Source organism: Ranitomeya imitator, chromosome 5, assembly GCF_032444005.1.
Source record: "Ranitomeya imitator isolate aRanImi1 chromosome 5, aRanImi1.pri, whole genome shotgun sequence".
Taxonomy (NCBI): domain Eukaryota; kingdom Metazoa; phylum Chordata; class Amphibia; order Anura; family Dendrobatidae; genus Ranitomeya; species Ranitomeya imitator.
This window is the reverse complement of record NC_091286.1, coordinates 113,174,333-113,199,332: the sequence shown is the minus strand read 5'-3', so window position 1 is coordinate 113,199,332 and position 25,000 is coordinate 113,174,333. Positions and strand designations below refer to the sequence as shown.

Here is a 25,000-nt window from a genome sequence, read left to right as displayed (position 1 = left end):
TGCCGTCTGCTTCCCGCACTGACTGACTGCCGGCCGTAAAGTGAAAGCAGAGCACAGCGGTGACGTCACCGCTGTGCTGTGCTTTCACTTTACGGCCATCAGTCAGTCAGTGCGGGAAGCAGACGGCAAGGGACAGACACCGGAATGTAAGTATGTAGTGTTTTTTTTTTTTTACGCTGGTAACCAGGGTAAACATCGGGTTACTAAGCGCAGCCCTGCGCTTAGTAACCCAATGTTTACCCTGGTTACCCGGGGACCTCGGCATCGTTGGTCGCTGGAGAGCTGTCTGTGTGACAGCTCTCCAGCGACCACACAACGACTTACCAACGATCACGGCCAGGTCGTATAGCTGGTCGTAATTGTTGGTAAATCGTATAGTGTAACGGTACCCTTAGTCTGTTTCAGTAGGCTCCACAATCATGGGGAAGACTGCTGACTTGACAGATGTCTAGAAGGCAGTCATTGACACACTCCACAGGGAGGGTAAGCCACAAAATGTCATTGCTAAAGAAGCTGGCTGTTCACAGAGTGCTGTATCCAAGCATATTAATGGGAAGTTGAGTGGAAGGAAAAAGTGTGGTAGAAAAAGGTGCACAAGCAACTGGGATAACCGCAGCCATGAAAGGATTGTTAAGAAAAGGCCATCCAAACATTTGGGGGAGATTCACAAGGAGTGGACTGCTTGAAATAGATCACTCTGTTTGTAATGACTCTATATGAGTATCACTTTTTGTATTGAAGAACTGAAATAAATTAACTTTTTGATGATATTCTAATTTTGCGAGAAGCACCTGTAATAGACTGGTAGGTGACATCTCAGCCCATCGCACCGCAGAGGTCACTCAGCACACAAGCACAATATTATCCATACAAGTTAGAGCAAACAAAAGCAAAATAAAAAAAATGAGATTGTCTGCAAAGCAGTGTAAAAGGGGTTGTCACCATTTCTACATTTCCATATTGATCAGCTCTTGCAGCCTCAGCCCGATGTATACAGCGCACCATGCTGGAACCACATGACTCCGTTCACTGCTTAGTGACCTCTAGTAGTATTTGATCGACAATACCCAAAACTGCCTCTGGCTGTGCAAACAGCTGATCAGTGGGGGTGCGGGGTGTCGGACCAATCTATCTATATAATCGTATAGGGGTCACTTCCATCTGTTTGTCTGTGACGGAAATCCCGTGTCACTGATTTGTCGCGGCCGGCAGGCGACGGGCACCGTCTGGCCGCGAATTTGCACCTTCCTACTCTCCGTCAGTGCCCCCTCCAGTCAGCACTCACACAGGGTTAATGACTGCAATACACCGCGTTATGCCGCGGTGTAACGCAGTCCGTTAACGCTGCTATTAACCCTGTGTGACCAACTTTTTACTATTGATGCTGCCTATGCAGCATCAATAGTTAAAAGATCAAAAGTTAAAAATAATAAAAAAAATAAAAAATCATTATATTCTCACCTTCCGGCGCCTTTCCCGCTCCTCGCGATGCTGTGGTCCCAAGAATGCATTGCAGTCTTGCGAGATGATGACGTAGCGGTCTCGTGAGACCGCTACGTCATCATCTCACGAGACCGCAATGCATTCTTGGGACCACAGCATCGCGAGGAGCATCGCTACACCCCTGGCCTGGATCCGAGGGTCGCGGGAAGGCGAGTATATAACTATTTTTTATTTTAATTATTATTTTTAACAGGGATATGGTGCCCACATTGCTATATACTATGTGGGCTGTGTTAGGTACTACGTAGACTGTGTTATATACTGCATGGGCTGTGTTATATACTGTGTGGGCTGAGTTATATACTACATGGCTGTGCAATATATTACGTGGCTGGGCAATATACTACGTGGGCTGTGCTATATACTACATGGTTTTGCAATATATTACATGGCTGGGCAATATACTACGTCTCTGTGTTATATACTACGTGGCTGTGCAATATACTACGTGGCTGGGCTATATACTGCATGGGCTGTGCTATATACTATGTGGGCTGTGCTATATACTATGTGGGCTGTGCTATATACTACATGGCTGTGTTATATACTACGTGGGCTGTGCTATATACAACGTGGCTGTGCAATAAACGTGGCTGGGCAATTTACTACATGGCTGTGCTATATACTACGTGGCTGTGCTATATACTACGTGGCTGTGTTATATACTACGTGGGCTGTGTTATATACTACGTGGCCCGTGTTATATACTACGTGGGCCATGCTATATACCACGTGGCTGTGTTATATGCTGCGTGGGCTGTTATATGCTACGTGGCCTGTGTTATATCCTACGTGGCTGTGGTATATACCGCGTGGGCTGTGCTGTATACTACGTGGGCTGTGCTAAATACTACGTGGCTGTGTTATATACTACGTGGCTGTGTTATATACTGCGTGGGCTGTGCAATATACTACGTGGCTGTGCTATATACTACGTGGGCTGTATTATACACTGCGTGGGCTGTGCTATATACTATGTGGCCTGTGCTATATACTACGTGGGCTGTGCTATAAACTACGTGGATGTGCAATATACTACATGGCTGTGCTATATACTACGTGGCTGTGCTATATACCACGTGGGCTGTGCTATATACTACGTGGCTGTACAATATACGTGGCTGGGCAATATACCTGGCCGGCCGAATCCTGTGTATAAATTGCATTATTCTGAAGGTTCCCTGAAAATTGCACACAGGAAAATTGCCCACAGGAAAAATGCCCACAGGAAAATTCCCCACATGGAAAATTCCCCACATGGAAAATTCCCCACACGGAAACTTCCCCACATGGAAAATTCCCCACACGGAAAATTGCCAATTAAAGCATCACAAAAGTTTCAGATCTATGATATTTCAGGTGCAAGGTGAGGATGTTCACATAATATGTGATCAACTTGTGATTTACAGTTGACCTAGTGCAAAACTGCAAAAATGATGATCTGTGGTTTGCAGCAGTCTGTCATTATCAGCAATAGATAGATCTAGTCTAGGAATTTTCCGTGTGGGGAATTTTCCATGTGGGGAATTTTCCGTGTGGGGAATTTTCCGTGTGGGGAATTTTCCTGTGGGCATTTTTCCTGTGGGCAATTTTCCTGTGGGCAATTTTCCTGTGGGCAATTTTCCTGTGGGCAATTTTCTGGTCACCACATAAATGTGACCATGTGCTGATTGTACTTTTACCTTGTTTGCCGTGATGAGCACTTTGTCCAGGAAGCGCAGCCATTCAAAGATAAAGACTGGTTTCTTAGCCTCTGTAACCTGAGCCAGAGCATCTTCTTTCAGTAGCAAACTGTGGGCGAGCTCCATGTCTGTCGATTAATAGGTGCTGACAACTGGAAGGAGAAATTACTAAGAGAATTAGTAAGACCCTCATGAGATCCGTGCTCCACATGTGCAGAATAAAGGCCATCCGTGCTCCACATGTGCGGAATAATGGCTATCCGTGCTCCACATGTGGGGAATAAAGGCCATCCGTGCTCCACATGTGCAGAATAATGGTCATCCGTGCTCCACATGTGCATTATAATGGCCATCCGTGCTCCACATGTGCATTATAATGGCCATTCGTGCTCCACATGTGCGGAATAACGGCCATCCGTGCTCCACATGTGCGGAATAACGGCCATCCGTGCTCCATATGTGCGGAATAATGGCCATCCGTGCTCCACATGTGCTGTAATAAAGGCCATCCGTGCTCCACATGTGCGGAATAATGGCCATCCGTGCTCCACATGTGCATTATAATGGCCATTCGTGCTCCACATGTGCGGAATAATGGCCATCCGTGCTCCACATGTGCGGAATAATGGCCATCCGTGCTCCACATGTGCGGAATAATGGTCATCCGTGCTCCACATTTACAGAGTAATGGCCATCCGTGCTCCACATTTACAGAATAATGGCCATCCGTGCTCCACGTGTGCAGAATAATGGCCATCCGTGCTCCACATGTGCAGAATAATGGCCATCCGTGCTCCACGTGTGCAGAATAACGGCCATCCGTGCTCCACATGTGCAGAATAATGGCCATCCGTGCTCCACATGTGCGGAATAATGGCCATCCGTGCTCCACATGTGCAGAATAATGGCCATCCGTGCTCCACATGTGCGGAATAATGCCCATCCGTGCTCCACATGTGCGGAATAATGGCCATCCGTGCTCCACATGTGCTGTAATAAAGGCCATCCGTGCTCCACATGTGCGGAATAATGGCCATCCGTGCTCCACATGTGCATTATAATGGCCATTCGTGCTCCACATGTGCGGAATAATGGCCATCCGTGCTCCACATGTGCGGAATAATGGCCATCCGTGCTCCACATGTGCGGAATAATGGCCATCCGTGCTCCACATTTACAGAATAATGGCCATCCGTGCTCCACATTTACAGAATAATGGCCATCCGTGCTCCACGTATGCAGAATAACGGCCATCCGTGCTCCACATGTGCGGAATAATGGCCATCCGTGCTCCACATGTGGAGAGTAATGGCCATCCGTGCTCCACATTTACAGAATAATGGCCATCCGTGCTCCACGTGTGCAGAATAATGGCCATCTGTGCTCCACATGTGCAGAATAATGGCCATCCGTGCTCCACGTGTGCAGAATAACGGCCATCCGTGCTCCACATGTGCAGAATAATGGCCATCCGTGCTCCACATGTGCGGAATAATGGCCATCCGTGCTCCACATGTGCAGAATAATGGCCATCCGTGCTCCACATGTGCGGAATAATGCCCATCCGTGCTCCATATGTGCGGAATAATGGCCATCCGTGCTCCACATGTGCAGAATAACGGCCATCCGAGCTCCACATGTGCAGAATAATGGCCATCCGTGCTCCACATTTACAGAATGGCCATCCGTGCTCCACGTGTGCAAAATAACGGCCATCCGTGCTCCACATGTGCAGAATAATGGCCATCCGTGCTCCACGTGTGCAGAATAACGGCCATCCGTGCTCCACATGTGCAGAATAATGGCCATCCGTGCTCCACATGTGCGGAATAATGGCCATCCGTGCTCCACATGTGCAGAATAATGGCCATCCGTGCTCCACATGTGCGGAATAATGCCCATCCGTGCTCCACATGTGCGGAATAATGGCCATCCGTGCTCCACATGTGCTGTAATAAAGGCCATCCGTGCTCCACATGTGCGGAATAATGGCCATCCGTGCTCCACATGTGCATTATAATGGCCATTCGTGCTCCACATGTGCGGAATAATGGCCATCCGTGCTCCACATGTGCGGAATAATGGCCATCCGTGCTCCACATGTGCGGAATAATGGCCATCCGTGCTCCACATTTACAGAATAATGGCCATCCGTGCTCCACATTTACAGAATAATGGCCATCCGTGCTCCACGTGTGCAGAATAACGGCCATCCGTGCTCCACATGTGCGGAATAATGGCCATCCGTGCTCCACATGTGGAGAGTAATGGCCATCCGTGCTCCACATTTACAGAATAATGGCCATCCGTGCTCCACGTGTGCAGAATAATGGCCATCCGTGCTCCACATGTGCAGAATAATGGCCATCCGTGCTCCACATGTGCAGAATAATGGCCATCCGTGCTCCACGTGTGCAGAATAACGGCCATCCGTGCTCCACATGTGCAGAATAATGGCCATCCGTGCTCCACATGTGCGGAATAATGGCCATCCGTGCTCCACATGTGCAGAATAATGGCCATCCGTGCTCCACATGTGCGGAATAATGCCCATCCGTGCTCCACATGTGCGGAATAATGGCCATCCGTGCTCCACATGTGCAGAATAACGGCCATCCGAGCTCCACATGTGCAGAATAATGGCCATCCGTGCTCCACATTTACAGAATGGCCATCCGTGCTCCACGTGTGCAAAATAACGGCCATCCGTGCTCCACATGTGGAGAATAATGGCCATCCGTGCTCCATATTTACAGAATAATGGCCATCCGTGCTCCACGTGTGCGGAATAACGGCCATCCGTGCTCCACATGTGCGAAATAATGGCCATCCGTGCTCCACATGTGCGGAATAATGGCCATCCGTGCTCCACGTGTGGGGAATAATGGCCATCCGTGCTCCACGTGTGCAGAATAATGGCCATCCGTACTCCACATGTGCAGAATAATGGCCATCCGTGCTACACGTGTGGAATAATGGCCACCCGTGCTCCACATGTGCAGAATAATGGCCACCCGTGCTCCACATATGCAGAATAACGGCCAAAATCCTCTAATCATTGTATGGAGCTGCTGTTTTCTACTTCGTACATTTCTTACATCCAGTAGTGGGAGTTCTGGGTGTTGGACCCCCACAGATCTTACATTGATGACCAAGCCTAAGGATAGGCTATCAATATCCAACTAGTGGACAACCCCTTTAAACAGGTCCACTAGGCTGCAGAGCCTGATCACAGCTGTGTGTCAACATGAGGTCTGACGCTGGTCCCATTTACTATTACAGTATAGTCTAATGTAATACTATAGTCCCGTACTTTGGTCAGGACAGTCCTGACCACACTGGACGGACGCCATTAATACTTTTTTGTGAGGTTTTATTAAGTCTCTTTTCTTTTTTTTTGTCTAGTGGTATAGGCTGATTTTATTTGCACCAAATTGACAGCTTCCTATGTACAATGTGCATAGGCAGAAAGCTGCCAATCAGTGGTGGGAGTGAGGTTATACAAAGCTCTTAGATATGGAAGACTACATGGCAGCAGGTTTACTAGTCCTCTAGTGATCATCTCCTGCTGACAAAACAATCATTTTATGAATATTACAGCAAGAAGCTCAGTAAGTTACACATCGCTGGAATCAGGGTCTCTGTCTCTACATTTTGCTGCTGTCAGATCAGGTGGCAAAAACCTGGTGACAGATTCCCTTTAAAGGGGTTATCCCACAAACATTTGTCACGTACAAACCGGTCCAACCATTTGGCCCCCACCAATCATCAGAATAGGGTCCTGTGTCCGTGCAAATTGAATGTTCTTACCCATGTATGACCACCACAAAATATACTTCTATGGAAGCTGTGGTCACACATACATCCAAGAGAAGTGAATGGCGCAGAAGCACACATAGAAGTGAATGGAGTAGCGGTCACACATAGAAGTGAATGGAGCAGCGGTCACACATAGAAGTGAATGGAGCAACGGTCACACATAGAAGTGAATGGAGCAACGGTCACACATAGAAGTGAATGGAGCAACGGTCACACATAGAAGTGAATGGAGCAACGGCCACACATAGAAATGAATGGAGCAGCGGTCACATATAGAAGTGAATGGAGCAACGGTTACACATAGAAGTGAATGGAGCAGCGGTCACATATAGAAGTGAATGGAGCAACGGTTACACATAGAAGTGAATGGAGCAGCGGTCACACATAGAAGTGAATGGAGCAACGGTTACACATAGAAGTGAATGGAGCAACGGCCACACATAGAAATGAATGGAGCAGCGGTCACATATAGAAGTGAATGGAGCAGCGGTCACACATAGAAGTGAATGGAGCAGCGGTCACACATAGAAGTGAATGGAGCAACAGTTACATATAGAAGTGAATGGAGCAACGATTACACATAGAAGTGAATGGAGCAGCGGTCACACATAGAAGTGAATGGAGCAGCGGTCACACAGAAATGAGTGGAGTGGTGGTCACACATAGAAGTGAATGGAGTGGTGGTCACACATAGAAGTGAATGGAGTGGTGGTCACACATAGAAGTGAATGGAGTGGTGGTCACACATAGAAGTGAATGGAGTGGTGGTCACACATAGAAGTGAATGGAGTGGTGGTCACACATAGAAGTGAATGGAGTGGTGGTCACACATAGAAGTGAATGGAGTGGTGGTCACACATAGAAGTGAATGGAGTGGTGGTCACACATAGAAGTGAATGGAGTGGTGGTCACACATAGAAGTGAATGGAGTGGTGGTCACACATAGAAGTGAATGGAGTGGTGGTCACACATAGAAGTGAATGGAGTGGTGGTCACACATAGAAGTGAATGGAGTGGTGGTCACACATAGAAGTGAATGGAGTGGTGGTCACACATAGAAGTGAATGGAGTGGTGGTCACACATAGAAGTGAATGGAGTGGTGGTCACACATAGAAGTGAATGGAGTGGTGGTCACACATAGAGGTGGATGGGACCTCCGTTCTCATGATCAGTCCCAGCAGTCGCCCATTTATCATTGTCCTGCAGACTGGGGATGTGTTGTACTTGGAGAACCCCCTCTGACCCCATGTAATATAGTGGACCATGTATAATGGTGCTGACACATCTCACCAGGTCTCAGCGTCATTATACCTGGGGTCAGTGAGACCTGACAGACCTGGTGCCCACATTACTGCTCGCCCCGTGTGCCCCAACCACCATGGTGGGGGGATCGTTACCTGGATACACGTCTACAAGCTCCTCAGCCTCTGCTTACACTTCTGCTGTCACACATAGCCCCGCCTCCCGGAAGCAGCGTTTCCAGGCACTTGATGACGTCAATAGATCGCGACACGCAGCCCCAAACTCTGCGTTAGTGCTCACAGCAACCATCTTAGATTGGGGCAAAGCCGGAGACTAGATCTGTCTGGCTGAAAACTACGAGGTGTAACCATCAGTTAGCCCATATTGACGACAGCTAGAACATCACTTGCCTGCACTGCAGATATGAATTTCCTGCAATTCTCAAAATGAGTGTAATTGCCAGAAGCTGTAATGGTGTGTGCAGGAGAGGATAACAGCTAATGTGACCCGGTGCGCCCCCTAGTGGATGAGCCTCTGCTGTACAATGGTGAGTGTGCAGGGACGGATCACCGGGGGAACTGCACGTTTTTACATAGACTGACTCCCCAAAAAGTAATGTCTCCTCACTGCACCCCAGTCCTCTAACTGCCCCCAGGGGGTATTAGGGTAATGAGGATCGCAGACTTTTCATTGATCTCGTGAATGGTTTCAATAATCCACTGTCAATAACAAAGAAATATAGTTGCAGGGATTAGAGCTGCCACAGGTGCCCCCATAGATGTGCATGCCCGCGACACATTATCCCGTAGCAATGCATGCCCTTCACGGATTTCCCATAGCAGTGCATGCCCTTCATAGACTCCCCTGTAGCAATGCGTCCCTTCATAGACTCCACCGTAGCAATGCGTCCCTTCATAGACTCCCCCGTAGCAATGCGTCCCTTCATAGACTCCCCCGTAGCAATGCGTCCCTTCATAGACTCCCCCGTAGCAATGCGTCCCTTCATAGACTCCCCCGTAGCAATGCGTCCCTTCATAGACTCCCCCGTAGCAATGCGTCCCTTCATAGACTCCCCCGTAGCAATGCGTCCCTTCATAGACTCCCCCGTAGCAATGCGTCCCTTCATAGACTCCCCCGTAGCAATGCGTCCCTTCATAGACTCCCCCGTAGCAATGCGTCCCTTCATAGACTCCCCCGTAGCAATGCGTCCCTTCATAGACTCCCCCGTAGCAATGCGTCCCTTCATAGACTCCCCCGTAGCAATGCGTCCCTTCATAGACTCCCCCGTAGCAATGCGTCCCTTCATAGACTCCCCCGTAGCAATGCGTCCCTTCATAGACTCCCCCGGAGCAATGCGTCCCTTCATAGACTCCCCCGGAGCAATGCGTCCCTTCATAGACTCCCCCGGAGCAATGCGTCCCTTCATAGACTCCCCCGTAGCAATGCGTCCCTTCATAGACTCCCCCGGAGCAATACGTGCCCATTACAGACTCCCTCGTAGCAATATGTGCCCTTTACAGACTCCCTCGTAGCAATGCGTGCCCTTCATAGGTTCCCAGTAGCAATGTGTGCCTTCCACAGATGTCCCCATAGAAGTTCATGGCCACCATAGATGCCTTGTAGCAGTGTATGTCCACCACAGATGTGCCCACCACAGATGCCCTGTAGCAGTGAATGCCCACCACAGATGCCCTGTAGCAGTGAATGCCCACCACAGATGCCCTGTAGCAGTAAATGCCCACCACATATGTCCCCATAGAAGTGCGTGCCCACCACAGATGCCCTGTAGCAGTGAATGGCCACCACAGATAACCCGTAGCAGTGTGTGACCACCACAGATTCTCCATAGCTGCAGCATTTTTGACTCTGCATAAATACACAGTGTCAACTCCGCAGCAATTTCTGATCGTGTGCACATACTTGTTTTTTTTTCACTTACCCTTAGAGATCATTTCATCTTCATCTTGCTTAACTGTTCACAATAACAGTAATTTTGACCAGGGGTGCCCAAACTTTTACATGCCACTGTATGTTTGTAGCTCTTACAAGGCTATAAGATGCCTCCTCCTCCCTCACCCCACATCTATTTGATTTTTAAAGATTTACAAAAATAAAAACTCTTGGCATCTGAAAAGAGATTTGAAATTTTGTTTTTTTTCAGTGATTTTCAGAAGAATGATAATACAAGTAAAGCATATAATCGTGTACTGTTTTCTTGCCAACAGGTGAAGATTAACAGCAGGCTTGTGAAGGGTGTGCTGGTACTGGAACTGGCTGGTGTAGTTGGCGCCTACCTGCTATACTTCAAGATGGATTCAAGCCAAGGTCGGGTCCCTTAAAAGGAACCTGTCACCTGAATTTGGCGGGACTGGTTTTGGGTCATATGGGCGGAGTTTTCGGGTGTTTGATTCACCCTTTCCTTACCCGCTGGCTGCATGCTGGCTGCAATATTGGATTGAAGTTCATTCTCTGTCCTCCATAGTACACGCCTGCACAAGGCAAGATTGCTTTGCGCAGGCGTGTACTATGGAGGACAGAGAATGAACTTCAATCCAATATTGCAGCCAGCATGCAGCCAGCGGGTAAGGAAAGGGTGAATCAAACACCCGAAAACTCCGCCCATATGACCCAAAACCAGTCCCGCCAAATTCAGGTGACAGAGTCCCTTTAAGTTTTTCTTAATTTCCAAATATATATAAATCTGAATTCACATCGGTTTGTTTTCCGTTTTGTTCCTTTTGTTATCCTGTGCAACCTTGTTTAAAACTAAAGCAGAGGGGCCCATTGATTTCTATGGTGTCACTCTTCTTTCCATCATTCTGCATTCACTTTTTTTTTTTTTTTTTTTCATTTTATAAATAAGCAAAAGGAAAACAGACTGACCCCATAGTAATCAATGAGCCCCTCTGCTTGCATTTGAAACATATAAAGGAAAAAACACCAAAGGGACTGCTCCATGTGTGACACAAAAATGATGGGGACAGTTAGGCCGGTTTCACACTTGCGTTTGGGTAGAGTGCGTAGGACTGCATAGAGTGCGTAGGACTGCATACTTCCTCCCTTAAATTCCGTCTACTTCCGCACTTCCCTTATGCTCCGTCTACTTCTGCATGCGTCCTGCATACCTATCTTTAACCCCTTAGTGACAGAGCCAATTTGGTACTTAATGACCAGGCCAATTTTTGCAATTCTGACCACTGTCACTTTATGAGGTTATAACTCTGGAACGCTTCAACGGATCCCGCTGATTCTGAGATTGTTTTTTCGTGACATATTGTACTTCATGTTAGTGGTAACATTTCTTCGATATTACTTGCGATTATTTATGAAAAAACCGGAAATATGGCGAAAATTTTTAAAATTTTGCAATTTTCAAACTTTGTATTTTTATGCCCTTAAATCAGAGAGATATGTCACGAAAAATAGTTAATAAATAACATTTCCCACATGTCTACTTTACATCAGCACAATTTTGGAAACAAAGTTTTTTTTTGTTAGGGAGTGTTATAAGGGTTAAAAGTTGACCAGCAATTTCTCATTTTTACAACACCATTTTTTTATAGGGACCACATCACATTTGAAGTCATTTTGAGGGGTCTATATGATAGAAAATAATGGTGTGACACCATTCTAAAAACTACACCCCTCAAGGTTCTCAAAACCACATTCAAGAAGTTTATTAACCCTTTACGTGCGTCACAGGAACTGAAACAATGTGGAAGGAAAAAATGAACATTTAACTTTTTTTTGCAAACATCTTAATTCAGAACCATTTTTTTTATTTTCACAAGTGTAAAAACAGAAATGTAACCATAAATTTTGTTATGCAATTTCTCCTGAATACGCCAATACCCCATATGTGGGGGTAAACCACTTTTTGGGCGCACCGCAGAACTTAGAAGTGAAGGAGCGCCGTTTTACTTTTTCAATGTAGAATTGGCTGGAATTGAGATTGGACGCCATGTCGCGTTTGGAGAGCCTCTGATGTGCCTAAACAGTGGAAACCCCCCACAAGTGACCCCATTTTGGAAACTAGACCCCTTAAGGAACATATCTAGATGTGTGGTGAGCACTTTGAACCCCCATGTGCTTCACAGAAGTTTATAATGTAGAGCCGTGAAAAAAGAAAATTGCATTTTTTCTACAAAAATGATCTTTTTGCCCACAAATTTTTATTTTCACAAGGGTAACAGGAGAAATTAGACCACTAAAGTTGTTGTGCAATTTCTCCTGAGTACGTCGATACCCAATATGTGGGGGTAAACCACTGTTTGGGCGCACCACAGAGCTTGGAAGAGAAAGAGTGCCGTTTTACTTTTTCAGTGTAGAATTGGCTGGAATTGAGATCGGACGCCATGTCGCGTTTGGAGAGCCCCTGATGTGCCTAAACAGTAGAAATCCCCCACAAGTGACCCCATTTTGGAAACTAGACCCCCCATGGAACTTATCTAGATGTGTGGTGAGAACCTTGAATGTCCAAGTGCTTCACAGAAGTTTATAATGCAGAGTCGTGAAAATAAAAAATATTTTTTTTTCCACAAAAAAGATTTTTTAGCCCCCAAGTTTTTATTTTCACAAGGGTAACAAGAGAAATTGGACCCCAAAAGTTGTTGTCCAATTTGTCCTGAGTATGCTGGTACCCCATATGTGGGGGGTAAACCACTGTTTGGGCGCACGGCAGAGCTCGGAAGGGAAGGTGCGCCGTTTTGGAATGCAGACTTTGATAGAATGGTCTGCGGGCATTATGTTGCGTTTGCAGAGCCCCTGATGTACCTAACCAGTAGAAACCCTCCACAAGTGACCCCATTTTGGAAACTAGACCCCCCAAGGAACTTATCTAGATGTGTGGTGAGAACTTTGAATGCCCAAGTGCTTCACAGAAGTTTATAATGCAGAGTCATAAAAAAAAATATATATATATTTTTCCACAAAAAAGATTTTGTAGCCCCCAAGTTTTTATTTTCACAAGGGTAACAAGAGAAATTGGACCCCAGAAGTTGTTGTCCAATTTATCCCGAGTACGCTGATGCCCCATATTATCCCGAGTACGCTGATGCCCCATATGTGGGGGTAACCCACTGTTTGGGCGCACGGCAGAGCTCAGAAGGGAGGGAGCACCATTTGACTTTTTGAGCGCAAAATTGGCTGTCGTGTTTGGAGACCCCTTGATGTACCTAAACAGTGGAAACCCCCCAATTCTAGCTCCAACCCTAACCCTAACACACCCCTAACCCTAATCCCAACCTGATCCATAATCCTAATCACTAACCCTAACCATAATCACAACCCTTACCCCAAAACAACCCTAATGTCAACCCTAACCATAACCCTAATCAAAACCCTAAATCCAACACACCCCTAATCCCAAACCTAACCCTAATCCCAAGCGTAACCCTAATGCCAACCCTAACCCTAATACCAACCCTAATCCTAATCCCAACTCTAACCCTAACTTTAGCCCTAACCCTAGCCCTAACTTTAGCCCCGACCCTAACCCTAGCCCTAAGGCTACTTTCACACTTGCGTCGTTTGGCATTCCATCGCAATCCATCGTTTTGGACAAGAAACGGATCCTGCAAATGTGCCTGCAGGATGCGTTTTTTGCCCATAGACTTGTATTGCCGACGGATCGTGACGGATGGCCACACGTCGCGTCCGTCGTGCACTGGATCAGTTGTGTTTTGGCGGACCGTCGGCACAAAAAAAACGTTCAATGAAACGTTTTTTTGTACGTCGCATCCGCCATTTCTGACCGCGCATGCGTGGCCGTAACTCCGCCCTCTCCTCCCCAGGACATAGATTGGGCAGCGGATGCGTTGAAAAACTGCAGCTGCTGCCCACGTTGTGCACAATTTTCACAACGTGCATCGGTATGTCGGGCCGACGCATTGCCCCGTACCGACGTAAGTGTGAAAGAAGCCTAACCCTAAATTCAGCCCTAACCCTAGCCCTAGCCCTAACCCTAGCCCTAACCCTAGCTCTAACCCTACCCCTAACCCTACCCCTAACCCTAACCCTAACCCTAACCCTACTTTTAGCCCCAACTGCTGTTCTCCTGCCGGCCGGCAGATGGAGACAGATGGCGGGCGCACTGCGCATGCGCCCGCCATTTTCTTCTGCCGGCGGCCAGGAGGAGCAGCAAGAGGATCCAGGGACACAGGTGAGTATGATAGGGTCCCCGAATCCCCCTATTTCTCTGTCCTCTGATGTGCGATCACATCAGAGGACAGAGAATTACACTTTACTTTTTTTTTTTTTTTTGCGGTCGCCGGTAAACAGTTAATTACCGGCGATCGCAAAACAGGGGTCGGTAAAACCGACCCCGATCATGCTCTTTGGGGTCTCGGCTACCCCCGGCAGCCGAGACCCCAAAGATTCTCGCGGGGCCGGCCGGCGGGCGCACTGCGCATGCGCCCGCCATTTTGAAGATGGCGGCGCCCACCGGGAGACACGAGGAGCACCGGGGGAGCTAGGTGAGTATTGGGGGGCTACCTGGGACCCCTTTTCTCTGTCCTCCGATGTGCGATCACATCGGAGGACAGAGAAATTAAAAAGAGATCGCGTTTTTTGTTTTTTTTTGCGATCGCCGGTAAACGGTTAATTACCGGCGATCGCAAATGCGGGGTGGGTAAAAAAAACCCAGAATCATGTTCTCTGGGGTCTCGGCTACCCCCGGCAGCCGAGACCCCGGAGAAAATCCGACTCTGGGGGGCGCTATTCACTTTTTCCACAGCGCCGTTAATTAACGGCGCTGTGGTTTAAGTACCCTTAGCGGCCGCCGTTAAAAGGCGTATTGGCGGTCGCTAAGGGGTTAACATTGGGTACACAGGGACATGCGTTGTATGCAAATTCGTCCGCATGTATCGTTTTGACGTGCCTGCCGACCGCACGTCATTTTTTTTTTTTTTTTTGGGGGGGGGGGTCACCCCATTGTTAAGAACCGGTAAAGGCTAACTGTGAGCTGATATTAATAGCCTGGGAAGCTCCATGTTTATTATCCTTTTCCCAGAGCATAAACTTCAACCCCCAACTGTCTGCCTTCCCTCAGCTAGTTAAGAAAAGTATGGGGGACCCCACGCCATTTTTTTTCTTTTATTTATTTCATTATTCGCTAAATACATGTACAGTAAGCTACACAATATACAGCTCTGGTAAAACTTGAGACCACTGTAAAATGTTCAGTTTGTCTGATTTTTCTCTTTATAGGTATATTTTTGAGTAAAATGTAAATTGTTCTTTTAGTCTACAAACTTCTGACAACACGTCTCCGAATTTCCAAGCAATATATTTTGGGGGTTTTTTCTGAAAAGGAGAAATGGTCAAAATTTAAAAAAACAAAACAAAAAAAAGTGCTTTCAGACCTCACATAATGCAAAGAAAGCAAGTTCATAATCATTTAGAAAGAACAATACTAATGTTTTAACTCAGGGAGAGTTCAGAAATCAATATTTTGTGGAATAACCATGATTCTTAATCACAGCTTTCATGCGTCTTGGCATTCTTTCCACCAGTCTTTCACACTGATTCTGGTGCAAAAATGTAAGCAGTTCTTCTTTGATGGCTTGTGACTATCCATCATCCTCTTGATTACACTCCTGAGGTTTTCAATGGGGTTCAGATCTGGAGATTGGGCTGTCGATGGCAGGGTTTGGTGGTCACTTAATTTTTGCCAGAGCTGTATATCTCAATGACCTCTATCATCTATCTATACCTGTATATAATATTTTTTTATTAGTTAGTAAACTAGCTTGACATGACAGAGAATTACTGTATATAAAAGCAGATGTTAACGCATTGCATACTCATCTCAGACGAGTGGTACTTGCTAAAAATCGCATTGTACTAGCATGACAAAAAATTTTAAATGCTAGTATGACTCCAGCCTAAGCACACTATCAGTATTTGGTCAGTTTTTTACCTCAGTATTTGTAAGCCAAAACCAGTGGGTGAAATATACAGAAGTGGTGACATGTTTCTATTATACTGTTCCTCTCCTGGTTTTGGCTTACAAATGCTGAGGTAAAATTCTGACCAAATACTGAATGTATGCACGTGGCCTAAAACCTACACAAAACCATTTTATGCCTTTGGTTAATAGGAGAGATGAAAGAATTCAATGGACCCATACCTGAGTGTCTGGTGTGTTCCTACCTCTCCCCACATTTAACCTCCTGAATACAGTGGACTATTTTGTGCTACTTTGGCATATATGAAAATGTATTTATAATATATTTATATAACGCCATCATATTTCACAGCGCTTTACAGACATTATCATTACTCTTTCCATTGGGGCTCACAATCTAGACTCCCTATCAGTATGTCTTTGGAATGTGGGAGGAAACCGGAGAACCCGGAGGAAACCCACACAAACATGGGGAGAACATACAAACTCCTTGCAGATGTTGTCCTTGGTGGGATTTGAATCCAGGACCACTGAGCCACCATGCTGCCCAAGAAACAGACTAGAAAGACTAGTCAAATATACAAATTATATAATAGATTTAAAAAAAGAAAACTATTATTTTTCATAAAATCATCGTTTATGCCACCTTCTGCAGACATTTATATACGGCCATATGACTGAGGGTCTTCATGTATTTCTGCAGATTTTATACCATCTATTTAATCTTGTGTTCTCCTCTGTCAGATTTCCGGCATACAATGAACAGAAGATTTCCTTCCGTTTTAGAAGGTAACTATTATTTATATATATATTTTTTAGAATAAATACTATCCAGTAATATACTAAATAATATTAAGGGAATTAGACACCCTTTCTTATTTCAAAAATGGACCCATGGTGGTCCCAAAAGGAAAAATACAGACATGTCTTCACCAGAGGGACCCCGGCTATTCCTCTGTATTGCTGCTTGCTTCCTCCTTCAGTCTCCTGGCAGGGCGAAAAGTAGGCAGCTTCACATTTTCCTACTTGGGCGGTACGTGACCACTGCAGTTATATATTGGTATCGGTGGTGGCACAGTGATTGGCTGCAGTGGTCACACAACCTCCTTTAAAAGACAGAGAGCACAAGTTAATGCAGGTATGGATTAACCCTTTATGGGTTAACCCTTTAACAACATGTAACAGTACATCACATGTCTGTTGCCGGTATGTAAAGTGGCATCGTCCTTGGAAATTCCGGCTGTGGTATGTAGCCAGCATCTTGGTGTAACTGAAGCAACTGGAGCTAGCTCTGATCACAGCTGTTTAACCATTTAAATTCTGTTGTCAATTACTGATGAATGACACACTCTTGGGTGCACCAGCTACCACTGGCCCGCCTGCTACCTGATCACAGAGCAGCTGATGGGTTGTTATTCATGTCGTCTTTGTCATTCTGTGGCTGGGCTTCATAGAAGTGTCATTTTGACTATATTTTATTGTATTGCAGTATACATGTGAGGGTCAGCATTCTGCGGGACGAGTTTTAGTTTTAACTGACGCCATTCATGTTCACATAAAGTGTACTGAACTATGGTAAAATATTCCAAGTCCAGTGATTCTGAATAGCGATGAGCGAACATGCTCAGATAAGGTGTTATCCAAGCATCCTTGTGTGCTAACTGAAACATGCAGCCGCTGGAACATACTTATTGAGGATGCCGAAGACAATCAGGTAGCACATGAGCATGCTCTGATAACTCCTTATCCGAGCACATTCGGTTATCATTAATTCTGGGGGGAAAGAAATACAATTTCTCCATCGCCTTTCATTGGGGGACACAGGAACCATAGGGTGTATGCTGCTGCCACTAGGAGGCTGACACTATGCAAATAAAAAAGTTAGCTCCTCCTCTGCAGTGTACACCCCACCGACAGGAAGTAGGATCTCCAGTTTAGCTTAGTGTCAGTAGGAGGTGGACACGGGTCTTTCATTAGACCCTTATCTACCTCAATGTGCGTCGTTTTCTTTCAGGTTTTTCCGGAGGGATACAGGGTGAGCAGTCACACCTGTAGTCCCACAAGCGGACTATGAGTACGGCGTGTACTGCCACCCCGTATCCTCATAGATCCCACACCAGGACCAAGATCCTAGCACACAAGCGTGCTTAGAAGTCCGGCCCTGGCTCCGTCCCCCACCCACTCGCCCACCAGAGCCTGTCGGTTGGAGGAGACGAGGACGTCCATCAGCTCCCTGGACGTCTGATACCTTCACCGGTTTGAGGTTAGTAACAGACGGCGTGGGATGTTTAGGTGAGTATTCCTGCTCCCCTTCCTCTGGGTCCTTCTCGGGGTGACATGGGAGAAGTCGTTTCTCCTTCACGTGGCGGCCCTTTGGGTCCCACTATCTGGGCGACCGCATTACCCTTTTTGCTGCGGCCGCTCCTGTTCCCGTGTGGCGCGGAGGCCCTTCTGGCCGCCGCGCTGATTTTTACGGCGGCCGCCCCTTCGCATGGCGGCCGCGCTGCTTCCCCCGCACCGTCTCTGCAGCCGCACAGCCCCTTTTTGCTGCGGCCGCTCCTGTACCCGAGTGGCGCGGCGGCCCTTCTGGCAGCCGCGCTTAATTTTACTGCGGCCGCTCAACTCTGTTGGCGGCCGCGCTGCACTGTCTAGGCAGCCGCACAGCCCCCTTTTTGCTGCGGCTGCTCCTTGCTCTGGGTGGCGCGGTGGCCCTACTGGCACCCGCGCTGTCTTTTTGCAGCGGCCGCTTCTCCCTTTCTGGCGCGCACACAGCCGCGCCGTTTTCCACCGGCGACCGCGCTTTTCTGTGGGGCCTGCAGGCAGCCGCGCTGCCTTTTCCTGCGGCTGCGCTCCTTTCTGTCTGTGGGCGGCCGCGCCGCTTCCTGGCTGCACTTCCACCGTCGCCGCGGCCCTCTCCGGCGGTCGCCGACTTCTATTTTAGGCCCCGGCTTCTCCCGGGGCCTACTTCCGGCCGCGACTCCGCCCACTTCCTTCTCTCCATCGGGCGGGCTTTTCTCCCGCCCGACTGGTTCATTTCGGTGCATTGGGGGACACAGCAGGCGGTACTGACACGGCGGTTAGCCCCGCCCACTTTCTCCTGTGCCCCCAAGTTTGTTTTTCGGCGCCAGGAACGCCTTGCCCCACTTCTTGCGGCTGCAGCTGGTCCCGGACTGAAGGGGCCAAACAGCAGTGTCCCAGAAGTCTGCTGTCTGTTTGCTTTTCTGTGTTAGAAGATGCACATCAGCGATGATCCTTATCAAGATCCTCCTCTGGGCAGCTATGCAGCTTTTCCGTCCGAAGATCGCTCCGCCTGTCGTGAGTAGCTCTGCTCTGCAGACCGACACTCCTCTGCCCTTCTGGCCCCTAACCTTCTGGTATTTCTGCTCTCTGTCAGACGTGTAGCAACCCCCTCCCAGGACCCTCCCGCTGTTCCGCTACAGAGCGAAAACTCCACTCCAGCCTGGGTGTCCTCTCTATCACAATCCATAGCGGATCTAACACGGGTGTCTAAAACCCTTGTGTCTGTGGTTGATAGGTTGCCCCTGCAGACTCCCGCAGTAGCCAACGGGTCGCAGGAGACTCCGTCTGAGCCTTCCGTTATAGGTCGCAAAAGGTCCAGACAGGAACGCTGGTCTGAGTCCTTTTCCCATTCCATTTCGCCCCACGGTCCTTCCTGCGGTCGGCTTCCCCACGGTCCTCCCCTGCGTCAGGCGAGGCTTTCTCTGATGCGCCTTCGTAGGATATTTCGGCGCTGGATTTGAACCAAATCCATGAGGGATATGGTTGAGTACCTCATTGGAGCGATAAATCAGACCTGTGGCATCAAAGATTCCGCTACGGAACCCGCAGACCAGGCGGTTTCGTTTAGACGGGCTAAACCACCTTCAAAGGTTTTCGCTCCTCACCCTGATTTAGAGGAAATCATGACGAGAGAAGGAGAGAATCCGGCCAGACGCTTTCAGAGAGGAAAGCGCCCTGGCGTTTTATCTCTTTTCTCCGGAGCTCACCGCTAATTGGACTTCCCCCTCGGTGGATCCTCGGGTTTCCAGGCTGTCGAGAGACCAACACTGTCCTTTCTCTAGCTGGCGGAGCATCTCTGAAGGATTCTAATGATAATCATAGAATCCTTTGCGAAGTATCCAAATGGGCCAAACAGCTCCGTCAGGGCATCCCGGACGGGGCTCCACCCGGACAGCTAGCTGAGCTTGCTAGCCAGATTTCTCTTGTAGGTGAATACCTGGCCTCCGCTTCCCTGGATGCCGCGTCTTGTGCGACTCAGGCTTCCAGCAATGCTGTTCCCTCCCGTCGGACCATTGGCTCAAGGCCCGGCAGGCGGATTTGTCTTCCAAAAAGTCACTTACCAGCCGACCTTTTTCAGGGTTCACGCAGCAAAGGCCACAGGCACGTCCAGAGAAGAACAGGGTATTTTTTTAGACCCACTCCTTCCTGGCGTTCTCGCTACTCCCAAGGTATATCCTCCAGGTCTAGGACTGGAAGATCCACCTCGGCATAACTCTCGTCTAGACCTCAGCCCACTTCCCAGGCTGGGCGGCTGTCTCCTCTTCCTCAGGGACTTCTGGATCTCCTCAGTAGAGGGCACAGGGGTCAGGGAAGTTGTATCCTCGGGATACAAGATAGAGTTCGTTTCACGACCCTGGGATCGTTTCTTTGAATCCCGACCTCCAAGAGACCCCGCTCTAGTTCCGGGTTTCTTCGCAACCATTGCTTCTCTTCTCAAAGCCGGGGGTAATTTTTCCCGTCCCAGAAGAAGCACGGTTCACAGGTTTCTACTCTAATCCTTTGTGTGACCGATAAAAGAAGGCAAGGTTCATCCCATTCTGGATCTCAAATTGCTGAACAGGAGAATTCATCTGAGACTCCTCAGGATGGAATCCTTTCATTCAGTAATTGCTTCCATGGAGGCTCAAGAATTTCTGTGTTCCATAGATATTCAAGACGCCTACCTCCATGTCCCGATATTCCAGGACATCATGGATTCCTGGGCTTTGCGGTGCTCCAGGACCCTTTTCAGTTTGTCGCCCTGCCGTTCGGTCTCGCAACTGCTCCCAGGGTTTTCACGAAGATCAGGGCGGCACTGATAGCCATCTTGAGGGTCAGGGGACTGGTACCTTTTCCGTACCTCGACGGCATCCTCATCAAGGCTCCGTCCTTTTTCTCAGGCTCGCGAGAGCCTCCATCGTCCTCGACACTAGCCGTTTAGGGTGGTTTGTCGACAAGAAGAAATCCTGTCTTGTTCCCTCGCAGCGCCTCCTTTTTTTCTGGGCATGCTCTTCGACACTCGTCAGTTCAAAGTCTTCCTTTCCCGAGGGTAAGAGATCCGTCCTTCGTCGGGACGTACACTTGCTCCAGGGTCCTCGGCTTCCCTCTTTCCGATCGGCCATGAAGGTCCTGGGGAGGATGGTAGCAACATTGGAAGCGACACCCTTTGCCCTATTTCATTCACGTCCTCTTCAGCAGGCCATCCTGTCACAGTGGGACAGGTCTGTCTTGTCCCTGGATCGACCAATCCATCTCTCTCCCCGGGTCAATCGGTCCCTCAACTGGTGGCTGACGTCACCTCTCATCTCCCAGGGCAGGTCCTTCCTTCCAGTTTTCTGGCAAGGTGGTGAAGATGGACGTCAGCCTGCTCGGCTAAGGCGTGGTGTTTCGCCACCTGACTGTTCAGGGTCGTTGGTCGGCGCAGGAGTCTTCTTGGCCGATCAATGTGCTTGAGATTCGGGCCATCTTTCTCTCCCTTCGCCACTGGGAAAGGATTCTCAGGGGTCTACCTATCCGAATCTCGGCGGACACCGCCACGGAGGTGGCATATCAACCATCGGGGGAGACACTGAGTTCCTTGGCCGAGGTATCCAAAATCCTCCTCCGGGCAGAGGCAATGGTTCCGGTGATATCCGCAGTGCTTATCCCCGGTGTCGACAATTGAGCCGCCAACTTCCTCAACCGCGAGGGCCTCTCGGCAAGGAAATGGTCCTTGCATCAGGGGTTCTTACATCAGCCTGGTCTTCGATGGGGGACTCCGGACGTGGACCTCATGGCGTCCCGAATGAACATGGTGTTCGTTTCCTGGTCTCGCGACCCTCTCGCAGTGGGCATCGACGCTCTGGCCATTCCTTGGTCGCAGTTCGTGCTCCCCTATCTATTCCCATTCTTCCCTTGCTTCCCAAGCCGTTGAAAGGGATCAAGGCGGAGGGGTGCCGGTCATTCTGATCGCCCCGGATTGGCCCAGGAGAGCTTGGTTTGCGGAGATCGTCAATCTTCTCGCGGACGCCCCCTGGTGCCTTCCAGACAGTCCCGATCTGCTGTCTCGGGGTCCGATCTGCCACCCAAATTCTCGGTCGTTCAGTTTAACGGCGTGGCTGTTGAGTCCGCTGTTCTAAGAGCGTCTGGCCTTTCGGACTAGGTGATTCTCACCATGATCCAGGCTCGGAAGCCTTCGTTTTCCCAGACTCTACTATCGTACCCATCTATGTCCTTTTCCCTGCCTTCCATCTTGGCCTTCCTCTAGGCAGGACTGGATTTGGGCCTTGCCCGGAGTTCCCTCAAGGGCCAGATTTCTGAGCTTCCCATCCTTTTTCAGAAGACTTTAGCTTCTCGGCCACAGGTTAAGACCTGCCTTCAAGGAGCAGCCCATGCTGTCCCTCCGTATAGGGCCCCTGTGGATTCATGGGGTTTTAAACATGGTACTGGACGTTCTGAGGTTTCCCCATTTGAGCCTCTCAGAACTGACAGGGGAATCTCCCTATCTTGGAAGGTGGCCTTTTTTTGTGGCCATCACTTCTATCCGCGCGTTTCCGAATTGGCGGCCCTTTCTTGCCGACCTCCGTTCTTGGTCATTCACCAGGACAAGGTGGTCCTCAGACCTCCTCCTTCTTTCCTTCCTAAGGTGGTTTCCACCTCCAACGAGGACGTCGTTCTACCTTCCTTTTGCCCAGCTCCGACTCATCCTCTGGAGCGATCGTTGAAAAAGCTGGAACTCGTCACGGCAGTGAGGATCTACCTGGATAGAACGTCCACTTTCCGGAAGACAGGTTCTCTCTTCGTCATTCCTGATGGCACGCGCAGAGGCCAACTGGCTTCTAAGGTGACTATTGCCCGCTGGATCAGAACGGCAATTCTGGAGGCTTACCGGGTCAAGAACAGAGTGCCCCCTCCTGGGATCAAGGCTCACTCTACCCGGGCAGTCGGCGCCTCCTGGGTGGTGCACCACAGGGCTTCCGTCCTACAGCTTTGCAAAGCGGCAACTTTGTCTTCCATCCACATGTTCGCCAAATTTTACAAGGTGCATACCTATGCTTCGGCGGACGCCAGCCTGGGCAGAAGGATCCTGCAGGCGGCAGTGGTGAGTCCTCTGACCTGATGGAAGCCTGTTTTTCCCACCCCAGGGACTGCTTTAGGACGTCCCATGGTTCCTGTGTCCCCAATGAAAGGCGATGGAGAAAACAGGATTTTTGGTTGCTTACCGTAAAATCTGTTTCTCTGAGCCTTCATTGGGGGACACAGCACCCTCCCAAGTTGAACAGCTCTGTTTATTGTGTTATACTGTTTACGTTTGAGTTCTTTGAACACTCTTTGAGTGTTTGAAACTGTTAATCTGTGGAGCGCTGCGGCATTTGTTGGCGCTATATAAAGTGTATTATTATTATTATTATTTCTCTTTTACACGTTGCTTCTCCTACTGCTTTCTCACTAACTGAAGATCCTACTTCCTGTCGGTGGGGTGTACACTGCAGAGGAGGAGCTAACTTTTTTATTTGCATAGTGTCAGCCTCCTAGTGGCAGCAGCATACACCCTATGGTTCCTGTGTCCCCCAATGAAGGCTCAGAGAAACAGATTTTACGGTAAGCAACCAAAAATCCTGTTTTTCCAATTGTTGCTTAATTTCATTACAGTCATATTATATATATATATATATATATATATATATATATATACAGTAAAGAGCAAAAGTTTGGACACACCTTCTCATTTAAAGTTTTTTCTGTATTTTCATGACTATGAAAATGGTAAGTTCACACTGAAGGCATCAAGTCTACAAAGTAAACCATTTGGAATTATATAAATAACAAAAAAGTGTGAAACAACTGAAAACATGTCTTATATTCTAGGTTCTTCAAAGTAGCCACCTTTTCCTCTGATGACTGCTTTGCACACTCTTGGCATTCTCTTGATGAGCTTCAAGAGGTAGTTACCAGAAATGGTTTTCACTTCACAGGTGTGCCCTGTCAGGTTTAATAAGTGGGATTTCTTGCCTTATAAATGGGGTTGGGACCATCAGTTGTGTTGTGCAGAAGTCTGGTGGATACACAGCTGATAGTCCTACTGAATAGACTGTTAGAATTTGTATTATGGCAAGAAAAAAGCAGCTAAGTAAAGAAAAACGAGTGGCCATGATTACTTTAAGAAATGAAGGTCAGTCAGTCCAAAAAATTGGGAAAACTTTGAAAGTGTCCCCAAGTGCAGTTGCAAAAACTATCAAGCGCTACAAAGAAACTGGCTCACATGAGGACCGCCCCAGGAAAGGAAGACCAAGAGTCACCTCTGCTTCTGAGGATAAGTTTATCCGAGTCACCATCCTCAGAAATCGCAGGTTAACAGCAGCTCAGATTAGAGACCAGGTCAATGCCACACAGAGTTCTAGCAGCAGACACATCTCTACAACAACTGTTAAGAGGAGACTTTGTGCAGCAGGCCTTCATGGTAAAATAGCTGCTAGGAAACCACTGCTAAGGACAGGAAACAAGCAGAAGAGACTTATTTGGGCTAAAGAACACAAGTAATGGACATTAGACCAGTTGAAATCTGTGCTTTGGCTGATGAGTCCAAAT

General features: G+C 48.2%; 2 protein-coding genes across 5 annotated transcripts in view; one reads left to right on the top strand and one right to left on the bottom strand.

The window, feature by feature from the left end:
* Positions 1-8,477, bottom strand: part of HEATR5B (HEAT repeat containing 5B) — a 79,151-nt gene extending 70,674 nt beyond the window's left edge. Inside the window, exons 1-2 of the mRNA XM_069769098.1 lie at positions 8,403-8,477; positions 3,186-3,337 (exon numbers count right to left, since the gene is read on the bottom strand). Of these exons, the coding sequence (XP_069625199.1) occupies positions 3,186-3,311 (126 nt within the window). The 5' untranslated portion in view covers positions 3,312-3,337; positions 8,403-8,477. The remainder of the gene's footprint in view (positions 1-3,185; positions 3,338-8,402) is intronic.
* A 36-nt stretch (positions 8,478-8,513) lies between these two features.
* The window catches only part of CEBPZOS (CEBPZ opposite strand), a 67,891-nt gene continuing 51,404 nt past the window's right edge, over positions 8,514-25,000 (top strand). For 3 of the 4 annotated variants that reach the window (XM_069769094.1, XM_069769096.1, XM_069769095.1), the window contains exons 1-3: positions 8,514-8,794; positions 10,473-10,572; positions 16,898-16,942. In XM_069769094.1, the coding sequence (XP_069625195.1) occupies positions 8,774-8,794; positions 10,473-10,572; positions 16,898-16,942 (166 nt within the window). In that variant the 5' untranslated portion in view covers positions 8,514-8,773. The remainder of the gene's footprint in view (positions 8,795-10,472; positions 10,573-16,897; positions 16,943-25,000) is intronic. The other variant, XM_069769093.1, reaches the window with a different exon arrangement.